The sequence below is a fragment of the Ziziphus jujuba genome, chromosome 10 (genome assembly GCF_031755915.1).
Source record: "Ziziphus jujuba cultivar Dongzao chromosome 10, ASM3175591v1".
Classification (NCBI taxonomy): Eukaryota; Viridiplantae; Streptophyta; class Magnoliopsida; order Rosales; family Rhamnaceae; genus Ziziphus; species Ziziphus jujuba.
Window position 1 is genome coordinate 25,597,050 of NC_083388.1, and position 22,904 is coordinate 25,619,953.

The 22,904-nt window shown below is 34.0% G+C and overlaps 4 protein-coding genes across 5 annotated transcripts; 1 reads left to right on the plus strand and 3 right to left on the minus strand.

The window, feature by feature from the left end:
- The first annotated feature begins 350 nt into the window (after positions 1-350).
- LOC107412372 (sterol 3-beta-glucosyltransferase UGT80A2-like) lies at positions 351-5,899 on the plus strand. The gene is made up of 14 exons (XM_016020141.4): positions 351-750; positions 889-1,064; positions 1,532-1,774; positions 2,139-2,250; positions 2,864-3,034; positions 3,385-3,448; positions 3,718-3,775; positions 3,884-4,058; positions 4,355-4,485; positions 4,609-4,711; positions 4,810-4,886; positions 5,006-5,053; positions 5,146-5,295; positions 5,500-5,899. The coding sequence occupies exons 1-14, from the start codon at positions 648-650 to the stop codon at positions 5,677-5,679; spliced, it is 1,791 nt and encodes a 596-aa protein (XP_015875627.1). The 5' UTR covers positions 351-647; the 3' UTR covers positions 5,680-5,899.
- Positions 5,825-10,386, minus strand: LOC107412373 (tRNA nucleotidyltransferase cca2). 2 transcript variants are annotated; one of them, XM_016020142.4, is made up of 15 exons: positions 10,018-10,384; positions 9,804-9,934; positions 9,561-9,678; positions 9,397-9,452; positions 9,207-9,256; positions 9,040-9,138; positions 8,409-8,518; positions 8,117-8,244; positions 7,684-7,750; positions 7,462-7,545; positions 7,227-7,289; positions 6,932-7,076; positions 6,536-6,697; positions 6,294-6,391; positions 5,825-6,213 (listed from the first exon to the last, which is right to left on the minus strand). In XM_016020142.4, exons 1-15 carry the CDS (start codon positions 10,333-10,335, stop codon positions 6,109-6,111), a joined length of 1,734 nt encoding a protein of 577 aa, XP_015875628.2. In that variant the 5' UTR covers positions 10,336-10,384; the 3' UTR covers positions 5,825-6,108. The 2 variants fall into 2 exon arrangements, with proteins under 2 accessions (XP_015875628.2, XP_048324968.2); XM_048469011.2 differs by lacking the exon at positions 5,825-6,213 and having other exon boundaries at positions 6,536-6,768; positions 10,018-10,386.
- Positions 10,387-13,294: 2,908 nt separating this feature from the next.
- On the minus strand, positions 13,295-18,290 carry LOC107412358 (protein LUTEIN DEFICIENT 5, chloroplastic). Its single transcript, XM_016020119.4, has 16 exons — positions 18,026-18,290; positions 17,755-17,917; positions 17,121-17,337; positions 16,949-17,020; positions 16,770-16,880; positions 15,954-16,145; positions 15,681-15,842; positions 15,322-15,417; positions 15,138-15,239; positions 15,010-15,042; positions 14,820-14,900; positions 14,648-14,730; positions 14,376-14,507; positions 14,182-14,242; positions 14,032-14,097; positions 13,295-13,925 (listed from the first exon to the last, which is right to left on the minus strand). Exons 1-16 carry the CDS (start codon positions 18,102-18,104, stop codon positions 13,767-13,769), a joined length of 1,809 nt encoding a protein of 602 aa, XP_015875605.2. The 5' UTR covers positions 18,105-18,290; the 3' UTR covers positions 13,295-13,766.
- Positions 18,291-19,225: 935 nt separating this feature from the next.
- On the minus strand, positions 19,226-22,307 carry LOC112490671 (uncharacterized). Its single transcript, XM_025070896.3, has 11 exons — positions 22,161-22,307; positions 21,948-22,062; positions 21,667-21,866; positions 21,370-21,556; positions 21,111-21,217; positions 20,743-20,866; positions 20,585-20,656; positions 20,268-20,339; positions 20,019-20,140; positions 19,811-19,905; positions 19,226-19,721 (listed from the first exon to the last, which is right to left on the minus strand). Exons 1-11 carry the CDS (start codon positions 22,304-22,306, stop codon positions 19,705-19,707), a joined length of 1,257 nt encoding a protein of 418 aa, XP_024926664.3. The 5' UTR covers position 22,307; the 3' UTR covers positions 19,226-19,704.
- Positions 22,308-22,904: the final 597 nt, after the last annotated feature.

Genomic DNA, 22,904 nt, shown 5'->3' on the forward strand with positions numbered 1-22,904 from the left:
AAAAATAAAAAATAAAAAATAAAGTAATAATTAAAAAAAAAAAAAAAAACACGTTAAATTTTGTATAATGTGGTAGAAATAAATAATAATATTTGAGGTTGAAGGTGGGCTAGCGACCCAACGAATCGCGAGCCGGGCAAAAAGGTGGTGTACATGCTCGTCGTGCGTAATGTCACGTGACGTCCCGACCGCTACATCTACTTGCAAGTTTTATTGCAAGATTCATGAGAGAATCCTAATTGGACGTGTCCTAATGACCCCGCAAACACATACTCCAAAGCGACCCACGTGCCATTTGCACCATTGTATCTATATATATATATATATATATATATTTACTTCTCGTGTATCAATGTGCGTTTGCTTTAAATTGTCCAATGTCCATCATTTCGCTTTGGTTTGGTTTTCGAGTTTTGGGTTTCGGTTGGAGTAGGAGATACCTTTCTTTCCCATTCCTGATTTCTTCTTCTTCTTCTTCTTCTTCTGTATCCAAATCCAATTCTAAACCTATAACTATGTTTTTAATAATATAGGTATAGCCACAGCTTTATATTCGAAGGATTCCTATTGGCTCTCTCTCTCTCTCTTTTTTTTTTTTTTTTTTCCCTCCAAATCAAACTCTTCTGGAAAGTTCCATTGAGAATCCGATGGCTGACGATGGCCGGAGCCATTCCCGGAGTTCCAGCGACGTTTCTGTGTCTTTGGAAGACGAAGTTGTCTCTAGAGATGTCAATGCCAGCGCTTCTTCTGGTGGTTAAATCAATTAATTAAATTCTCTTTCAATTAATTCTCATTCTTTTTTCTAATATATCTTTTTTAATTTACATTATATTAAAGAGGATAAATTAATTTTTATTTTTATTTTTTGGTTGGATATTATGTATTCAGGAATAAGTAGTGAGAGGAATTTGAGCGGAGGTAGCTTAGATGAAGACACATCAACGGCTGGAAAATCTGGTTCGAGTTCGAGTAAGCACAGTAAGGCAGGGAGACTTGTACACAATCACGCATTGTCTATGTTAGCAACCAGACTTTTTGATGATAAATTCCCTTTCAGAAAGAAGGTTGTTCATTCCATAAAAACTCTACTTTCATTTCATTTCATTTATTTATTTTTGTTGCTTTTATATTATTGCACTGGTTGAATTTCAAGTGTTCCTAACTCCAAAAAAAGAAAAAAAAAAAAAAAAAGGATTTTTCAACAGAGAGAGAGGGAGCTAATTGATCAACTAACTAGAATAATAGGCCAGGATGATGGTGGTTAAGCTCAAGTTTGGAAGATGACACCATAAATCTTTAAGAGTGTTTTTATAGTGTTTGCTATTGTTAAAAATTGAAATTGTTTGCTTTGATAAGTCGGCTCTAATCGTAATTTATTTATCACTTGTTTGAAATCATTTTACAATGCAGTCCATGTAAATCATTTTACAATGCAGTCCAAGCCTTTAAAAGTTGATTTTTGTGTGTAATTTTTTTTTTTTTGGCTTTTAAGGATTGGATTTACGAAATTTTATTAACAAAATTTGTGCAGCTTAAGTTGTTAAAGCGAGTTGCTACTGTTAAAGATGATGGGACAGTAGAGGTTGATGTTACTGGGGTTGACACCTCAGATAGAGTAGTAGTACATGATGATGCTGACACAATGGATACTGTGGTACATGATGCTGACACAGCAGATATTGTTGAAGATATTCCTCCGCTGCAAATTGTTATACTTATCGTTGGCACACGAGGAGATGTACAGCCATTTATTGCTATTGGAAAACGTTTGCAGGTCGTATTGCTTGAATATTTGTTTTGCTGATTGTTGGCTTATTATTGTTTGCAATCTTCTGTTGGCCATCTGTAGTGTTACTGCTGATTAAATAGTATATCCTTTTCTAGGCATGACTCTCTTATCCATTAGGACATCTGTTTTTTGAGTAGCGTTGCTAATTGAGTATGTTTATTTTTTTAGTTAATGTCATTTTGGAGTATGTTTATTTTTTTAGTTAATGTCATTTTGGAGTATGTTTATTTTTTCAGTTAATGTCATTTTGATCTGCATGTAATATATTGAGCAGCTCTCATGGTTGTGTAAACTGAAAACTTTAGACTTTACGGCATACAAGTTGATGGACATGAAACTTTTCTTGCAGGAAGATGGCCATAGAGTTAGGCTAGCAACTCATGCAAATTTCAAAGATTTTGTCAGAACTGCTGGATTGGAGTTCTTCCCCTTAGGTGGAGATCCGAAAGTTCTTGCTGGTTGTAAGTGTTTATACTGTTCGAAAGCTTGCTTTTGATGTCCTGCTTATTTTGATGAGAATCCAATACAGACTTGTATGATGGATGTTAAAATTGTACGAATAACTTAATCTGATAACTGGTAAAACTTTATCAAGTAATTTAACCCTCATCTTTAATGTGTTTTAAATTCAAACAGAGCAATATTTATGGTAATTCAACGGACTCTGTTTACTTGAATAATTTTGAAAATCTCAGAGTTAAAAGAGACAGGTGCCTGAGACTCGTTCTCTTGCATGTTTTCTAGTACATACACACATATAGTAGCTTTACAGACAACATTAGTGAAAAAGGAAACTTGGCATCCACTGTAAGTCTGTCAGATCACATGCCAATAAAAAGCAGTTACTTGCAGGGATGAGTAATATTAGCATTGTCTAGAAAAGTCCCTTCAGCTAGTTCTTCTACTTGCACCTATATTTTGTCAAAATTTGCCATTATATAGTCTTTCTTTATATTTTTTCTTTCTAGCTAGGAGGATTTTGTTTTTCGATAGAGCCAATTTAGAACATAAAATCTGTCAATTAAAAGTATAAGCTTATAATTTTCTTTATACGAATTGATATATCTGCTACAGATATGGTGAAGAATAAAGGCTTCTTGCCATCTGGACCTTCAGATATACCTGTTCAGCGGAATCAAATTAAGGAAATTTTAGATTCCTTGCTTCCTGCATGCGAAAATGACGATCCTGATACTAAAACTCCATTTAAAGCAGATGCAATAATCGCCAATCCCCCAGCATATGGTTAGATTTTGTCATTTTGTGCTTCTTCTTTATTTTTTTAATTTTCAACTATTAATAGATTTCTTCAAGAGCCAAAATTATAATTGATATTGAACAAGGGATACAAACACAAAACTCAAGCATGTTCAGTATATATAGATTTGAAAATATCTAAACAATATGATTGACTTCTGTTAGAAATTGCATTATCAGAGCAAATTCAAAGTTGAGGTGTGGAAGTATACAAGAATGACTCCTTTTGTTTCTAATTTATTCTTTTAACCATTCAACTTGATCTCAAGGACTTGGATACTTTTCATATAGTTTGAAGTCATTTAATATAATGTTACAGTGTGCAACTTCTTGTTCAGGACATACTCATGTTGCCGAAAAGCTTAAAGTCCCGCTTCATATATTTTTCACAATGCCATGGACGTAAGTCTTATTTGCACTGATGAACTTGATAATTAAACGTATAGTAAAATGGTTGGTTCATCTCTGGTTAGGAGGGTTTCAATATTTCCATCTTTGTTCTGTGATATGTTTCTTAGAACACATTATCGTGTGGCTAATATGGTGATCCTAGATATTTTTCTTTTCTTATATATACAGTATTTCTCATGTCAGTTTACGCTCTATTTTCAATTTTGTTGAAGATTGTTTGAAATGCATTGTAGTAGCTCTTTTTTCATTTTTTATTTCAGGCCCACCAGTGAATTTCCCCACCCTCTGTCCCGTGTTAGCAAACAAATTGGATATAGAGTGAGTCTCACAAGATACCTTTTCTCAGATCTTCTTGAATCTAATATTTGTTGGAACATTTTCTTTGTTGTTTATGTTTTATAACTTATAATTGGCTTTCATATGCAGCTATCATATCAAATTGTAGATGTGCTAATTTGGCTAGGAATACGAGACATGATAAATGATTTTAGAAAGAAAAAGCTAAAGCTGAGACCTATGACTTATTTAGGTGGATCCTACAGCTCTCCTGATGTGCCTTATGGTTATATATGGAGCCCTCACCTTGTTCCTAAACCTAAAGGTTGTCTGCCATTTTTTTTTTTTTTTTTTTTTTTTAACTCTTCAGTTTACTCGAAAATATCACTTGGAGTGAATAAATAAGAGACATAGTTACTGATTCTGCTCTAATTTCTGCTTTGAACTTCCCTTATTGGTATTTAGTACAGTTTACCGTTTCTCTTTAGTATACAGGGCAGTATCTGATTCCTTTCTGATATCTCTAGCAAAATAGAAAAAGTAGTATTTGGCAAGCTTACAACTGCTTTCTCTTGGAGGATATTGTACTAATATAATCTGGTTTCATAACTTGTTCTGCAGATTGGGGACCAAAGATTGATGTAGTTGGGTTTTGTTTTCTTGATTTGGCTTCAAATTATGAACCCCCTGATACACTGGTGAAGTGGCTTAACGAGGGTGACAAGCCTATATATATTGGATTTGGTAGCCTTGTGAGTTACACTTCCCATCTATCTCTAATTATAACTACCAAATGAATATTTATGTATGCACAGCAGTCAAAGAAAGTTGGCTAAGAAATTAGCTGAAATTACTTGTGTTCGAGTTTGTAACAGCCTGTTCAAGAGCCAGAGAAAATGACCAAGATTATTGTTCAAGCTCTGGAAAGAACCGGACAAAGAGGCATCATCAACAAAGGTTGGGGTGGCCTTGGAGAATGTAAGTTCTTTGCTTTGTTCCTTTGATAAACCATTTTTTATACTGTTATATTATAGAAACACATAATTAAATATGCATGTATGTATTTCCTTTCTCAGTGGAGGAGCAAAAGGATTTTGTGTACTTTCTGGACAATTGCCCTCATGATTGGCTATTCCAACGATGTTCTGCAGTGGTAATGTTTTTCCTATGCTGTTTAATCGATTTTGATTTAGCTGACATAACAAACTAAGCATTTTCTTTTTGTCAAAATTCTCTTGTTGCTTCAAATACAAATCATGCAATATCTATCAGGTACATCATGGTGGTGCTGGAACTACTGCTGCTGGTCTGAAAGCTGCGGTAACTATTTTTGCTTCCCTTGAGTATTTGTTCTTATTATGTGATTTACTTCAACACGTTTATTGTGGGTGTTTTTATGTCTTCTGTTTTAGTGTCCAACAACAATTGTACCATTCTTTGGAGACCAACCATTCTGGGGAGAGAGGGTGCATGCCAGAGGAGTCGGTCCAGCACCCATCCCGGTCGAAACATTCTCGTTTGAAAAGTTGGTTGATGCCATTCATTTCATGCTAGAAGATACGGTATTGACTGTTCCATTTTCTGACCAAAATACAAACTAAAAAAAATGGCACCAAGACATTTTAAATAGGTTTCAAAGTACAAAAGCAGCATCAAAACATTCTTAATGGTGTTTAGAATGCCTTCGATTATGGCATTGCTTTGGATTCCCAGCCTAAAACAAAGTTAATGAATCTTTTTTATGCCACTTTCTGGAATATATGCAGGTGAAACAACGTGCTCTTGAACTGGCCAAGGCCATGGAAAAGGAGGACGGGGTTACAGGAGCTGTGAAAGCCTTTTACAAACATTTTCCACGCAATAGAGACGGCAATCAAGAAATTGAGCCAAATCCCCCGAGAACAAGATCATACAAAGCGCTTCGACAATGTTTTGGTTGCTCATGATTTTTTTTTTTTTTTTAATTTTTGTACAAGGTTTTTTGGCATTTTTGTCCTATTTGGCCACGTGCAGAATTAGGTTCGTCACATTTGAAAACTACTTGACTTTCATTAGACTCATTAATCCACATTGAAAAAACTGAACCACGGCTACGCGAAGATGTAATATTGTTGCTCTTTTGTCAAATATTTAAGTTCCAATTTCAACTCAAAAATCTATGATCCATTGTCTTTCTTTTCTGTAAAATTTTTCGCTCAACATAATTTACAGCTAAGCTGGAAAATGATAAAAGATATAACTAATAGAATTGACTGTCACTCTATAATGGGAATTAGCAGCTTGAATTCCTAATAGCTGTAACTAGAAAGGCTCTTTTCTAAGCAGAAAGAAAGAATAAATCTCTGTAAAAGTAGATATTGCTGATGGCATAACAATCACTCCATCTTCACACGTTTAGAATGAGTTTCTTTCATCCATTCGAGGCATTCCTCGGAAGTCCCGGAGGGATTAGCCAGTTGCCAAGCAAGCAGTTTTTGTTGCTGTTAAGTAAAGATAAATATATATTAGCATTTTAAATACTATAAAAAGATACATTTTGGTGCTAGAATATACAGCTTACCCATTCTCTAACAACCGGTCCTCCAGATCTAAGCTGCAAAACCTTAATAATTTCCGACCCGTTAACCAGAGGTTTTACTTCCCATATTTTCTCAAGACCTACATAAACCAAAATGAAATAAGAAATGAACATCTTATAAAGGGTCTTTCTGCCAATAACAGCAGATTATAAACAAAAGAAACATAAAGGCTCTTATGATCTTACAACAAGAATTACATTAAGAATAGCATAAGTGTTCAAACCTAGTTCAGTTATAGCACTCTCAACTGCTTTAAAAGTATCTCTTAGCTCGTCAAGGTGAAAGTTCTTGTTTTTAAGATCTTCAGTGCATTCAATTTTATACAACAAAGTAGACACCAGCAAGGCAACTCGCCAAAAATCTTTGATTTCTCGTAGCAGGAAACCTGGACGGTCAACAAAAAAACGCTAGCCATATGCCAAATATGCAACTCAAAAGAAGATATCAGATAAATGCCTGATAAAGAAAACTGATCACAATATAACCATTATGAAGGTGCTTATGCAGAATTCCTTAATTAATGATCGATCAAAATATACCGGATTTCAAAATGACATTGCTGAATCCTTAATATGCAGATAATTTCTAAGTTATATCACATTAAGCAAGAACTTCATACCTGTCAATACTCGCAACTGTGAGGTTACAGGGACATCAGCAAATTCTTTTCCCCACTCAACTTCGCTTAGTTGGATGTTCTCATTTGATGCAAGAAAGGGAATCAAAGATAAGAATTTTTCCATGGCATTGTGAACATTTATAACCTGTGGCAATGAAAAGTTGGTGAGTAAATCTAATATTATATTTGTAAATATACTGGGTCAATAAGTCTCACAGTAACTTATAAACTACTAAGAGTTTGATGCTGGAAAATGTAAAAATGAGGAAAAAAAGAGATTTAAAGAGTAACTAACTGTTTCAGCATCGCTGGCTTTTCGCTTAAGAGACTCCCGTAAAATGTAGTTAACAACAGGAATCTGCAATGTGAAAACAAATTTGTAAATTTTCCAAATAATTTCCAAAATACCCAAGTGGTAGAGGATATTATTGCAGAGATTTCAATAAATTATCTAGCTCAAAAATGTTATTAACAAAGCATGTGTACGCTTCCACATGTAACATGGAGACTCAAAAGGAATGAAACCATACCTTTTTTGCTTTATTATCCTTATATATTGTTTTTCTGAGTGGAAGGAACATTGCGGCATACAAACAGAGCCTTCTATATTCATCCTAAAATACATGTTACTGAAACTTAAGTTAAAACATAGCAAATAAACAAATTAAAGAACAGAATTTGAACTACAAGGGCCATCAATTGCAAAACAAAGACAGAAGAAAAATATGGTGCTTAGTAGACTTGTAACTCACACTGAACGTGGAGCAACCAATTAACTGAATAAGGTTCCATGTAGCATCCAAGTAACCAATGCAAAGCCTGTATAACTGTATGAGGTAAATATGCATAAAATAACAAAAAAAGTATATGCTAGAAATTTTTGCTCAGCCTGAGAAACAAAAGAAAAGAGAGAGAAATACTTTTTCTAAAATCACAGCTATGAAGCTAAGTTCATTGCCTTACCATGTAGGTATAAGTCCTAGCATCCCAATATACCAAACCCATCATTTTATTCTGAACAGATTTTCCAAAATTGTTAATTTCCATAGTGTATCTGAATGTTCTAGAATTTTTACAACACCATTAAACATTTTTTACTTTTAAGAATTTGTTTACTTCTTAGTATATTAGCTATACATTTAGTTCTATATGTCAACATACATGGTAGCATAAAACTAAACATACCTGTCGCATCCTTCTGATACTGCAGGCTCAAACTTTGGAGGAAGACTGAAGACAACCCAAAATAACTTCAAATCACAAATATAGGCCATTGCTTTGACCGGTTGCTTTCCAGAAATCATGAGATCAATCTGTATTCAGAATGTGGAAAGAGGGGAAATAAGAAATAAATAGATATATTGCGCTTTAAAACCAGTAGAATATCCATCTTAACAGTTAACATGCAAGAATTGTAAATTTAAGCATTATAGATTAAGGGGAACTATGAACGGAGGTATGCTATAAATTAACATACTTCAGTTCCAATACGCTCTCGGCTAATTTTAGCTGCCAGTGCACCCTTTACATCATCACCGGCAGCAGCTTCCTTTAGTTCTTCATCTAAAATGAATTCAAATCGTGCACCTAAAAATGACCACATTGAAGAAAACAAGGCATGAAACCCAGTTTCAATACAGAAGGATTAGCGAATAGGATTGAACTACATCAAATATCTACTAGATAAAAGAAGATTTTTTAAACTAATGACAAAACGAGTCAGCTATATGAGACACCCGCACGAGAAACAGTGTTAGGAAACATCTCTTTCAATTTCTCACCATAGTTTCAATTTAATGTCACTTGTATCGGGCAAAAAAGTCTTTAGAATGTCTCGCGTAGGTAAGCCAAGACAAACCAGTTAAGTGATATAGAGGTGAAGTAGTGGAGCAAGGCAAAGGGAAATTCCTCAAAAACTAGTGACAGAGAGACATACAGAGAGAGGGAGAGGGCTAAAAGTAAAATAGAAGGGCAAGAGAGATCATATGCGAATAAAGTAAGCTTTGTTGAATTAATTATACATCTATTTAATTAACTTGACGATGTTACTAAGTATAAAAATATATAAAATACAGAGTCAGCTGAAGGTAAAAGAAATTGCCAATTACCAAAACGAATAGCTCGGAGAACTCGTAGTGGATCATCCATAAAAGTAGCCTTAGGTGGTAAAGGTGTCACAATTCTTCCAGATTTCAGATCTTCTAGGCCTGCAATCACAAAACAGAAGAATCAATAAAAGCCCATGTGAAAAATAAAATAATAAAAAAACACCGACCTCTTTTAGTGTAATCTTCAACCGAGCTGGTGTTAATATTGTAAAACAAACTGCCAAATGAAACAAAAAATCCATTATAAAGAATACATGTCATAATGAGAGTATCATACCAAAACAAATTAAACATCGCACATTAACAGCAACTTCTCGAATTCCCACGAATATCATGTTCATGCCAGGGAATACATACCTGTTAATGGTTAGATCCCTTCTATATGCATCTTCTTCCGCTGTGCCAAATTTTTGCTGTTAGATAGAAAAAGTAAACTTCATTAACACATAATCAAAATGATCAAAGAATTGGACCATTTATATAAAAACAAATTCATAAATAAAATTGCACTTCTCCAATACCGTTTTAGGAATGCGACTATCATCACTATACTCTTCACACCTTAAGTTTACAAAATCAATCCACATATCACATATCCTCATCCTTGCTGTTTCTAAATGTTTTGACTGCTCTGGATTGCTGCAAAATCAAACTCACAATGATTTAAGGCTCACAATAATTCCATTTGCATCCAAATTATATATTATTTTATATTATTTTTCCCCCAAAAAAAAAAAAAAAGAAGAATAAGAAGAAGCAGAAACCTTGGAATAACAGCAATTCCTTGTGGCTCTTCCCCAACAGATAACAAATAATCCCTGACCTTGGCAACAAATTCAGAGCCCATCATGTCTTCCAGAGCAATATCAATGTCGTAGCAGTCTTTCCCTAGAAGCTGGAAAAACATAAATCCCTAGCATATATCACAACCAAACAGGAAAGCAAAAGCAAGAAGCAGAGAATCACTGAATTACTGACCTTGTCACGCACCCAGCCGCCAGCGACTCGGAGCTGGTTTTGGAGGCCGAAATGGCGAAGAGTTCCAAGAAGCCTATCGAAGATCTTCTTCTCGACGTTGGTGAGTTCGATTTCGTCCCTGACGTGTACGGTCGTCGGCGGAGGCGAAGAAGCGGCCATTGAAATACCTCGGGTGAGGGTCTTGGTGAGGGTGGTTTGAAATGGAGTATTTAGAGGAATGGAATAGGAGTTTCGAAACGTCGGCAAAATGTTGGGTTTCTTGGTCGGTCGGAAGTTGGGAAGCTGAAGAAGAAGAAGAGGCTTCACTGCTACGCGCATCGGTATCTCTGCAATTGTAAAGGGTCAATTTTCCCATAGCATTCTTGTTGACTAACAACCTATTAGGATTTTTTTTTTTTTAAAATTTATTTATTTAATTATTATTATTATTATTATTATTATTATTATTATTATTATTATTATTATTATTATTATCATCCAAATTTAGTAAAAATGTGTTTGAATTTCCAGAAATTACTTTTTATAAATTTCCAAGTTTTTTAAATTTTATGTAAACTGATTTTTTATAAAAAAAGAAAAAAAGAAAAAAAGACAGGGTTACAATTTTATTTTTTTTAACTTTTTTTTTATAATTATCAATAAATATGCTTTATAAAATTAAAAAAGTAGACATTGATATGGCATTTATAATTGATGCCACTTATTTTACCATAGAAGAATAAGTTAGATACGGTGAATTGTCATCCTCTCTTTCCCTTTTTTATTTTTTATTTTTATTTTTTATTACATATAATGTTATTGGTTTCTTTTTGTTAATTAATTAAACCTATAAGTGTAGAATAAATTTTATAAAAAGTGTATAATATATAAATAACATAAAATATTTGTAATTTATTTTAAAAAAAAGGTTTCTAAATGACGAAAATATCATATTATTATATTGCTAGAGATCAATAAATTTTGTCAAGCCTTTGTACATGCATGGTATTTCATAGTTTGGTCACTTATAACCAAGTATCATGCCTTCTTTTTTCTAAATGCATTTATTATTATAATTGCTTATGTAAATTTCAATTTTTCTTATTTAACGAATGTAAAATATTTTGAAAATCAATATAAGAAGAAAAACAATAACAAGGAAACTCAAAAAAAGTTTTCCTATAGCATGTATATTACTATAACAAGAAAGCAATAGATGGCTGAATAATATCATATTAAAAAAAATAAATTATATAACTAATAACTTTTTTTTTAATGGAATCAAAATACAATAATGTTAGAAAATTAACAAAATATCAAAAAGCAAAGAAATTACTAATTCCTATTTATTTTTATTATTAAAAAAAAAAAAAAAAAAAAAAGAGAGAGAGAGAGAGAGTAAAAAGAGGCATTGGAGAAAGCTCTCTTAAAGCTTAAGAGTCAAGTCTAGTTCCTGCTCTTCTTCTTCTTCTTGTCGTAGTTCCTTTACATGGTTGCGAAACTCACTCCCATTAATGGCACCGGGCACTGGAATAATAATGTTTGGCTGTACAACTTCCATTGGATTTGGATTATTCCTCATTACAAAACTTGGCTGCCACTACCAATATTGCATTTGACTCTTCGGCCACGAGTACGGTGGTGGCGGTATGATCAAGACTTGCTGCTGCTTATGAATCATGAAATCTCGACCAACACCAAGAACAGGTTTTACAAAGCCACTTCCACCACGACGACGACGACGACGACGAGAACTACTGCAAGGGATCATAGAAGAAGAGTTCCGGTGGTGGATGACCGAGTACGCTGACGGTGACCATCTAATCTGGCCGGTGTGAGCCTTTTGGTGTCCGGCCAAAGCTTTTCTGCTGCCAAATCTTTTTCCACATATGGAGCATAAATAACACACTTCTTGTTGAGACGACGACTCCTGCTGCGTCGTCGTTTTACTGTCCTTGGTCATGATCGAGGTTGGTGCATTTTTATTAGTCCTCAATGGTTCTGGTGACCCAATACTATTGGCTGCTGTAAATTCCATTGCAAATTGCAAGAAAGATAAATAGATAGAGAATGAGGAACAAATTATATAGTATGGTGTGTATATATATATATATATATATAGATATGTACACAATGGTATACTCAAGTCGGAATACTTTATAGCTTGCGCCTGCTCTATGCTTCATAATTAAACCTAGCTAAGAACCCAAAAGCAAAGAATCTTAAGTATGATATATATATATATATATATATTGTATGGAATCGAGGATCTTACCATATCTATATGTGTACATGTATGCTTCTCAAGTTTCCTTTACTATTAACATTTCTATTTTTCACTTCAACATGCTCTATGTTTACTTCTGTTTCCAACTTTGTTTCATTGCATGGAAATATATGTAAGAGCTGTCACTGAAGTTTCCATACTACATTACCTATATATATATATATATATATATATAGGAGTTTTCCTTTCCTTGATCGAATATTTTGCATGTATCGTAAATTATCGATACATAAATTATCATATACCATATATATATATATATAGATTCAACTCATATGTGTATACATATTTGGTAACCTATTTTGAGACCGAATCATGATATGCTTGGAAACAGGATCGTGGAGTGAAGTCTCCTATACACTTGCCATTTTCCTTGTCTATATGTATGTATGTATGTACGTATGTATGAAGGTACAAATATGTATGATTTAATTGTAGCCTACTGCAACGACATATTTGGAAGTGATTGTGTAATTGCTCATCACCATGCATTAGCTGTGCACCTGATATATATATATATATATATATAACGCCAGTCCATGCATTAAATATCGTATATATTTATTTCCTTCTGTCCATGCAGATTCAAATACGATGAAAAGAGACATGCATATTAATCGGGTGCCGACTTCATTATTTAGAGCAACCGATTAATACATTAATTGTTTTAATGATAGATATTTCATTTGTTACCAATATAAATTCATATTTTTCTTTTTGATCATATCACAATAATTTCTACCTGACATGGAAGGGTGTTTACCCATGAGTGGATATAAAGGGCTTAAAAAAAAAAAAAAAAATTTGATTGTTTTCAGGTTTTGGATGTGGGTCAGTCATCGAAATAACCAGCAGTAAACTGAGAGTTTTTAATTTTCTTTTCTATAATAGCTTTTGATAGATTAATTTAACATTGGTTGTTTTCTGACATTCAAATGAAATTTATCTATTGCAAAATAAATAAATTATCATTTGGATTTTAACTTGTAGGTTGCATTGCTATATACAAGATCAGCAAATTTATATATTAAAATTAAGTCTCTCTTCCTGGAAAGGAATATCAAATTGTGGCCACAAACAGAAATGAAGAGCTGAGAACATGAAAAATCAAGTTTTGCTAAAGCAGTTTTCGTTCTAATTGAATGAAATTTTTTCCTTCTAATGGATTTGGATTTTACATCCCTGCTATGATGAGCATTGAGCAACAGACTACAACATTTTAACCTACAACATTTTGACCTATGCCTTTCAGCATATTTTTATGCTCTCTTTTTTTCCCCTTACTTTCTTTCTCTTTTTTTTTCTTTCTTAATATATATTCCTTGGGCGAATTACATTTGCCTCGCTATGACTTGTAATCTATCTCGATCTACAAGCACATCAATTTTCAAAATACAATAAAAACTACCACATTCTATATACTATTATCTTCAAATATTTTGGCCAAGGTGACTCAGGAATGTGTAGGAGAGACTTCACCTTTCTAAGCAACTAAAGGGTCCTTTTCGGAAACACCATCAGACTTATCTACTTCCAGTGCTGGTGTATCCAATACGGGTACTATAGGAGGTTTCATTCTTCTTGTTACAGTCATCTTCAATCCATCGGTTGTGTGAATTGTTGCCCCTGTTGTCATGTTGACCTGCACACAGAAAGAAATTTTTAAGAACAAACTGGCAATGCAAATAATAATAATAATAATAATAAAAAGATAATAAGTTTCACCAGAATAAAGTTGAGTTGCTTACTTCTGGAGCTCCAAGTGCCATTTGGAAGTTAAATCTCCGAACAAGCATTGCAAGTGCTACTACAGTCTGCAAATCAACAGGTTGCAACTTTCAACGATTTTCATCCCAGAAATACAATCATGGATTTTGACTTTTTAGTAATAAAGTCACCTCATATGTAGCAAACATGTCACCGACGCACTTCCTTGGTCCTCCACCAAATGGCAAGTAACTGAAAATTTTATTATCATTGTCAAGGATTTGTAACACAGATAGCATATGCTAAAAACTTCAAATGAATATTCAGCCCGGTGTGAGGATAAATGTCGGTATCAAGGACACATGGATAAAAGCATGATGTCTACCTGAAATTTTGGTTTACTTCATTTGGATTGGGTCCATCCAAGGGCCACCTTTCTGGTTCAAACTTATCTGCATTCTCCCAATGTTTAGGACTACGATGCAGATTCCACAGAGAAATAAATATGTCCTCACCCCTGTAAATAGCAATTGATATGTATAAAAGAGGACTAAAAGGTGGAAACTAGAAGGAAAAAAAGGTTCATGCGTTATTACATCTGAAATGTACAAAGTAACTAAATACACAATCATCTTCAATCAGATTACTAGAATATACCTTTTTATAGGATAACCTCCAAGCACATCATTTTCAAGAGATCGTCGTATCAATACTGGTGGTTGTGGGTAAAGCCTTAAGGACTACAATGATAGGGAGAAAAGTCTTTAAATGCATGATTGCAACATTAAGTCATTTTCCAATAAGAAGTTACAGATAGTTGTACACTTACTTCGTTGATTACTCGAGTTGCATACTTGAGTTTCTTTACATCCTCAATAGTTGGAAATCTATCTCCTAGTATAGAATCAACCTAAGCAAAACAAAGTGATTGAATAAATAAGATAACTATTTTAGATTGCACAAGTCAAAAAACAAATCAATTTTTGATATGGATTTGGATGCACGAAAATTTTAGATACCTCCTCTTGGAGCTTTGCCACAACCCTAGGCTCCTGCAGCCATTCAAAAAGAAATGAAGGAGACTAGATTAGAACTTGTTTATTATACATTTATAGCCGCCATACGAAGGCTCATAACTATAAATCACCTTGGACAAAAGATAAAAGGTCCATGTTAAAACTGCAGCTGATGTTTCATGCCCAGCTATAAGCAATGTCATCAAATCATCGCGGAGTTGCTTGCTAGAAACCTACAAGCACATGTACGAATAGATTCAATGATCTGTGCTAGAGCACCTAATAAGAATATCTTAATAGTTTCTAGTAACATACATCATCTCCCGACGCCAAGAGAAAATGAAGAATGCTAGGATCCTGTTCATTCATATATTCCTCATGAAACTGGAGCTCTTCTTCGTCAACCATCCTCTGTAGACACAAAAATAAAAAGAACGAAGCCAAAGTTGCCAGTATTTATAAGCCATGTACCAATTAAGACCGGATTTTCAGTTCAATGCATGAACAGATAGAGAATGAACATGTCATTGAAAGTATGCAACACTATAAGACATCAACTGATTTTCAAAGTTCAGAAAAAGAATCCACCCAAAAAAGTATTCCACAAAAAGATAAAGACTTTTCATTAACAATACATTGCATGATTGCTTCAACAGTTGAGTTGATGATTTTACCTTGCATATTGCAATCAGATCATCAAGTGTGTCGTTAACGAATTTGAGAGCTGCTGAAACCTTTTTCTGTTTCGGTGAAATGTCTTTCCAAATTGGGATCTCCCAGAATGGAATTGGTGCTACACTACGATCTTCTGCTTCTCTCAAGACAGTATAAACAGCCTGCTCTAACCAAAATTAAAATAAATAAATGTGTATTATAAATCATACTGAAACAAAACAGGAAAAAACTTGAAGAATGGAAGCAATGGTCAAAGAGACTAAAAAACACACCTCAATTATCCCAGTATCATTTGTTAAGGAGTCAAAATCATAATTGAAAACTGCCTTGCCAATGATATCTAATGTCAAACGCGAAAAAAGTGACTCCATCTCAACATCTTCCCCATCAAATGCCGCAGCATTTAGCTTCTGGCAAAGCCTCTCTGTGGCTTGTCCAAAGAGATTAATCATAGCTGCTACATACTAGAGGAAGAATCAAGAAAAAGAAATATGAGAAAACTTGGTGAAATTTTAGAGACAAATATTATTTACAGATATTTAAACATAGACATAATATTTACAGATATTATTTACAACATGCTTTGAATTTCACCAAGTTGAGCTCCAAACTATCATGAGATCAAATAACTGGAAAATCATTTACAAAGTTCATATTTGGCAGATGCCTCACAAGTAGAGGCATAAAGATATGCTTTTTTTGCTTTGTACACCATATAATAAAATTATTAGAAACCTTTTCCAGTTGTCCAAGTCATCAAGAGAAAAGTGTTCCTTTTTCTTCATGTCTCTCTTTGATAATATTGACCGTGGTACATTTCCCTCTTAAAATCTATCATTTTTCTTTGTTAAAAAACTATGCTACAGTGCTTCCAACTCTCAAAAATTCCTTAAATAAATCATAATATGTTTATTAACATACTTAACTTTACTGTAGAGTTTAATTTAAACATGCTTTTTTTTTTTTTTTTTTTTTGGGGCCATTTGACTGTGGAAAGAGCCTCAGCTTGAGTTTATCATACTTTTTTCTACAGAATGCTGGAACGACCAACTTGGGAAGAAGAAGACAGGAGTTAACAACTGATTCACCTTCATATGCAATGCTGGAACAATTGCACGTCGCCGGACACGCCATATTTCACCATCAGCTGGGATAAGTCCCTTCCCCATGACAAAATCTAGAATTTCTGCCAGGATACCCTGCACATGAATTCTTGATGAGAGAGCGGAGAGACAGAAAGCAGAAGAAGAAATTATCCATTTGTTACCTTTGAATATGCCTTTGAATTTTCTCTCAGTATGTGTTTCGTAATGGAAGGATCAGAAACTATTAAAAATGACTGAAGAAAACCAAAAAAAGAAAGCAAGTTATTGACAGATAACAGAAAGTGAGTTTTACCCTCTTAACTATCTAATGTGTTTAGATGAGAAAACACCAACCTTGGGTCCAAAGGTCAACCTGAAAATTCCACCATATGTGAGAAAAAGTTCATACAAGGGGATAAAAAAGGCCTCGCTCTGGACAGCACGAATTGACCCTTTTGCTGTTGGAATCTTAGGATAGTCTTCATCACTCTCAACCCAACTAAATAATAGTTCCAGCAACTCCCTAGGGACACCCAATTTCGCCAAACTGTTCCTCATTTGAGATGGAAAACTTTTTCCAGCACCAAAAAGATACAAATCAATAAGTGAGTAAAGAGCAGCATTTAAAATTAAAACACAATATCTATATGTAACAGATTTTTTTTTCAATGTCAGTGAGCCAGGGAATGAGCATGTATTTAAGCCGTTGCAGAATAAGTCCAAGAAAGTAGATTTTTGACATTAATATTTGAAAGGGAACAAACAGGTTACTTTTTCAATGGGTTTGAAGCAAACCCTTAATTTTTAAACCCAATATAAGAAAAAGAAGAAAATTTGAGCTATCCCAGATATTTCTTTCCTCAAACTACTAAGGAAAATCAAAACCCGTTTGAATTTTCCCAATGTTAAAGCAACCCAAAAATATATATATATATATATATATATTTTTTTTTTTTTGTTCTTCACGACGGTAAATAAGCAAACAAACCCAGATTGCTTGACTGTGAATTCTCCTGAAGCAATTCGAGCTGACAGCTCGGCACGTTTTTTCTCTTCCATTAATTTCTCAACGCCCTTCACTCCATTGTCCACAGAGTCGGGCTCTCTCCCATTAGAAGATAAGCATGTAATTCTACAGAATCCACACATTCCTTCAAAACCATGCACACATCCAAACAAAACAATTTGTTAAGACAAAAAACCAAACAAAAAGAAAACAAATTTTCCCACCAAAGAAAATCCAGGCATGATGATTATACCCCTTGGTCTGAGTCTGCTGGTATGGAACTTCGCTTGGAATGAGGAAGAAGACTGAAGCAAAGGGAAATTGACTGCCATGGATGGAATGCACAGAAAATTGGGTTGGGATGCTAGATGATAATAGAGGGAGATGTGGAAGCCTTCTGGGCACTGGAAGTGCAAGCAAGCAAAAAAAAAAAAAAAAAAAAAATTGCTTTGTCGTCCACCGCTATAAAACAGAATTTGGAATCTTTTTCAAGTGCTTCGTAGCTAACAGACTGATACCGGTTAACTTTTCAAACAAAAATAAATAAATAAAAAGACAATAAAACCAAAAAAACAAATTAATACCCGTCAACTAAAACAACGACTCGATTGGTTTAACACTCGGTTGGCATTCTGTAAAATAAAACACACACGTTATCATTACCTATTTTTGCACGTAGTTTTGGGGGGTGTTTTCATTTCTTAGCCCAAAACCCAGTTAGGAGCTAAAGACAAGCCCAAACTGTTGCTGCCCGATTCAACTAGACAAAGAAACAAACAAAAAGTGTCACATGCTCTCTATGTCTCGAGGTAAACCATCTCTCTCCACCTCCCTTCCCATTTATAATACACTGAAGTGACTATTACCCAAAAATACATTGAAGTAACATCTTATAAATTGATTTGGAAACCAAAATTTGAAATCTTTAGCGTCTAAATGAACATCACTAATTTTCAATAATGAGTTTTAGGGGTAAGTTTCTGGTACGCCGAGGGAATTGCATTTTCGACCTCTAATATATGCGTGGCTTGGGGGCCCACACATTCCGGGAGCTGCACTCCGTCTCTATTACGTATGCGAAACGCACACGTGCAGGCCATATACGTGTATTAGAGATATGAGTACAATATTCAAGAGTAGGGTACATTTTTTCATGGTTTCATGAAGGAAGTTACAAGCTAAAATGCATGCCTTGGCACATATATAAATATAATATAAGCGTTGTTTTTTGCCACAAGTAAGATTATTGTTAATATAATAATTATTAATTAATAGTATTTATTTATATATTTATATGATAATTTTTAATTGATAATATTGATAATATATGAATTTTAATGGTAATAGTGATATATGGTTACAAATATTATTTTTCATATATTATATACAATAATGGGCTTTCAATATTAATTAATTCATCCAACTTGCATCAGCATTACAATATCCCCAAATAATTACATATACTTTAACATTTGAAAGCAGATTAAACCGGTGATAATAAACAAGAAGCTTCAAGCAAATATATATGGTGTCAGATTTAATCTAGGCATATAACCAGATTAACCAAAAGCGGTTGTGTCTAGATTTTATTTCATTCAAGAAAATCCAAAGCACACTCTGCAACGCCAGATAGTTAGTATAACCTACCTGCAAAAGTTCAAACTGACTCTTCTATTAGGAATTATTGACTTCAACTTCCTGTGAAATCTCACATCCCCCACCAGAAATGACACAAACCAAACAGGCTATAAGGATTTGGTTTTTTTTGTTTTTCTTTTTGTTTTTTTGTTTTTTTGTTTTTTTTTTTTTTGGTGGGGCAGATTATGGTTATACTAGATATATGATAATTAGACAGCATCTCATCAGTATAGTTTGTCATAGTTACAGAAACTTCTAACTTTTAATAAAAAAGGACTCTGGTAAATCCTCTGCTCATAGGTCTTCATTTCCTGCAGCCACCATGAAGATCAAGTAACATATAAAGGCTTCATTTGTAATGAAAATTAATGTGCAAGAACAAAGATAAATTGATAATTACCGGTGTCACGCCTTGCTACAAACATGCGCAAATGAGGGTCCACCGGTAAACCCATTGCTTCATACATTGGATCATAAACTGTGTTCCTCATAGGCCTGTTACTAGTACAAAAATTTTCCTTGTCAAAGTTTTCATGAAAATGGTGAAATTTTGTTGTATTGGAATCAGATAAACATAATATATCATCACAATGAAAAATGAAGTTTACCTTGAGATTTGGGTATTAGATGTGCTAAAGTTAAGGCCTTGAGAACCCTGACCTTGAGAAATCCAACTAGCCAACTGAAGATTAGGTGATGGTGGAATGTTATCTTGCCATGGAATTTTCATCTATAATTAAACATTTTTAATTTAACTATGTATTAATGGTATAATATAAGAAGAAGCTTATAAGAAGACCTTCTTGACAGGCTAGGGGATACAAATAGCTATTAAGTATGTTAACTAAAATCAGTACCTTTGCAGGTCTTGTTGATGAGTCTCCAAATTCGTATTGAATGGAATTCCCAAAATTTCCCTGCATTCCTTGCTGAAAATGGTGAAGAGGAGAAGTTTAATTAGTTTTTTTTTTTGGTAGCAGGAAAATCAGTGGAAAAGGAACACCAGTTTAGATCTCACAAACATCCACTCTATGAGATTATGCTTAATTAGTTGCCATAATCGTCAAATAATGTTGAGAAGCTCCAAATGGAAGGTATTACTGGTATGACTAAATTCAAAAGCTTAACTAGAGGCATTCATTTGCTTCATGATTATGACTTATTTAGAGCATACTTTATTGTAATTGGATGACAGGCCTTCAAAAAGAAGAGGAAGCGAGGATCCAACATTGTAGCCGCTCATTCCCTGTAAAAAGAACAAGGAGGGATTCAGTAGGTGAAAACACTTAATAAACAAAAGCAGAGCACCAATGATGAAATATGCATGTATACTTGCTGAATTGGCAGGTTTGGGACTGGAATTTGACTTGCTGTAGTGCCTGCACTTGGATAAAAGTTACTTGTTCCGGTGTTAGATTGATTCAGCAATCCTTGGAACTGAATTTCTTGTGATGATCTGTTATTAAGTTAGAACTTGCGCTGATGAGTAGTGAAAACATACTAATGTTTTCATGTAAAGCATAGTCTTAAACATGGTAAACATGTTTTAGACCAAGTTGTAGTTTTACTCTACTTTTACACAAAAAAGTGCTAGGAAGCTCATAATTTGAAAAATTCATGTCATCAAGATAGTAACAGTTGGGAGCAGATTAAAATCGATTAGAAAACCGATACAGAGAAGTTGAGAAACTTGAAATTACCCGATTGCAGTTGAAGACTCAAGCATAGAAATTGGATTCTGGGGTTGCCAATTAGTCCATTGTGTCTTCATGAAGGAGGATACACCATTTGCACTTTCAGGTGGTGCCTATGGAACATATATATATATATATATATATATATGTAAAGCATAAATAAAAAAACAGCAAGCTTTACCATCATTTTAAATTTCAACATATCTAACGCATGTTATAGAAATGTAACTGGAAAAACAAAGAGAGAGTGTCCTAATTGATATACTTGAGAAGGTGGTTGCTGGACATGGGGCAGCTGGAGCCTAGAGGATGACTCCAAACGAAACTCTGGAGGCAAGTTCGATGTAGGAAGATGGTAAGTATTAATGCTCCCAAAAACATTTGCAAAATTTCGAATTGGTTGATCGATAGGGTACATATAGCCATGATTCACCATTCCCATTGTTTGAGACCTATAATCAATTTTTAATGCCAAGTTTCGAAATTCCCATAAAACACATCAGTTTAATTATTTCCACTATAATTTCCGAATAAAAGTATAAAAAAATAATGATTTACGTACGGAACCAAGTGATCAGCATGAATGGTAGTTCGAGAAGCTGAAAGGTTACTGATCATCTGATGGTCTCGAAGCATCAAACTCATTTCTTGTTCAGTTTGAATATCGCCATTTTGTGAAGGAACATTTGAATGGTTTCGAAGGATCAAACCCATGTCTTGCTCAGGATTCAGTAATTGAATTTCTGGCTGAGATGACTCCACCTAAAAAAATTGTTTTATATACACGACTTTTATGTATATATAAATCGTAACTAGGAAGAAAAAAGGTCTAGAAAACCCTACTGCAGATGGAGGGAAGAGTACATGTGATGCAGCACCATTGGATTGTTGCAGCTGTGGAATACCAACATGTTGAATGGTTGCAGGTACAGCAGACGATTCAAATATTGCTAGAGGTCTATAGATAATTTGAACAAACATTTTAGGCCCAATACAATGAGCATGAAGACAAATTGGAAAAGTATTATAAGCAAATACAGAATATATATATCTTACCCAGCAGCTTGAAGCAATGATGATGCAGTTTGAGTAATTAGATCCTGATGATTAGAATTGGGTTGATTTTGTTGATCAGGTAATTCATTACTTCCAATATCTGAGGAAGAAGAGGATGATGATGACTCTCCATGTCCCTCTTCCATATGCTCCTGCCAATCAAATTTCAACTCATATTATATATAACTCTTAAGGCTGCATTCCATATGATTAATCAGAATATGTGTTCATGTACATTTTGATTTGCTCCGTTTCTAGGACCAAAAGCTCATTTTCTTCAAGTTCATAGATACATTTTGGTCATACCATATTTTGCAAAATATTGATGACCATAACAATATTAACAATAATGATAACAACAATGATAATGACAATGAAAATGGTTTACATCATTATTTCTATGGAAAAAAATGAATAATGTTGGTAATTTTGCTAAAATTTTTGTTTGCATAGGCAAACCAAGTAAATTATGACTTGGGAATTGTTATAAACTTATAAGGAATATCATGTCTTAGTTGATTGATCAAATTAGAGAAAGGATATTATAGATAACTAAAATAGATTTAGCAATTAATTACCTCTCCATTGCCCACATGTTTAAAGGTCTCCCCCGCTGTTGCCATTGCAAATACTAGGATTAATTGACTCCCAAGTTCCTGAAAGTATGCAAAATGGAGAAGTAAAATAATTACAACACCTAAGAGTATTAAAAACCCAAAATCAAACAAATTTCTAACCAAAAAA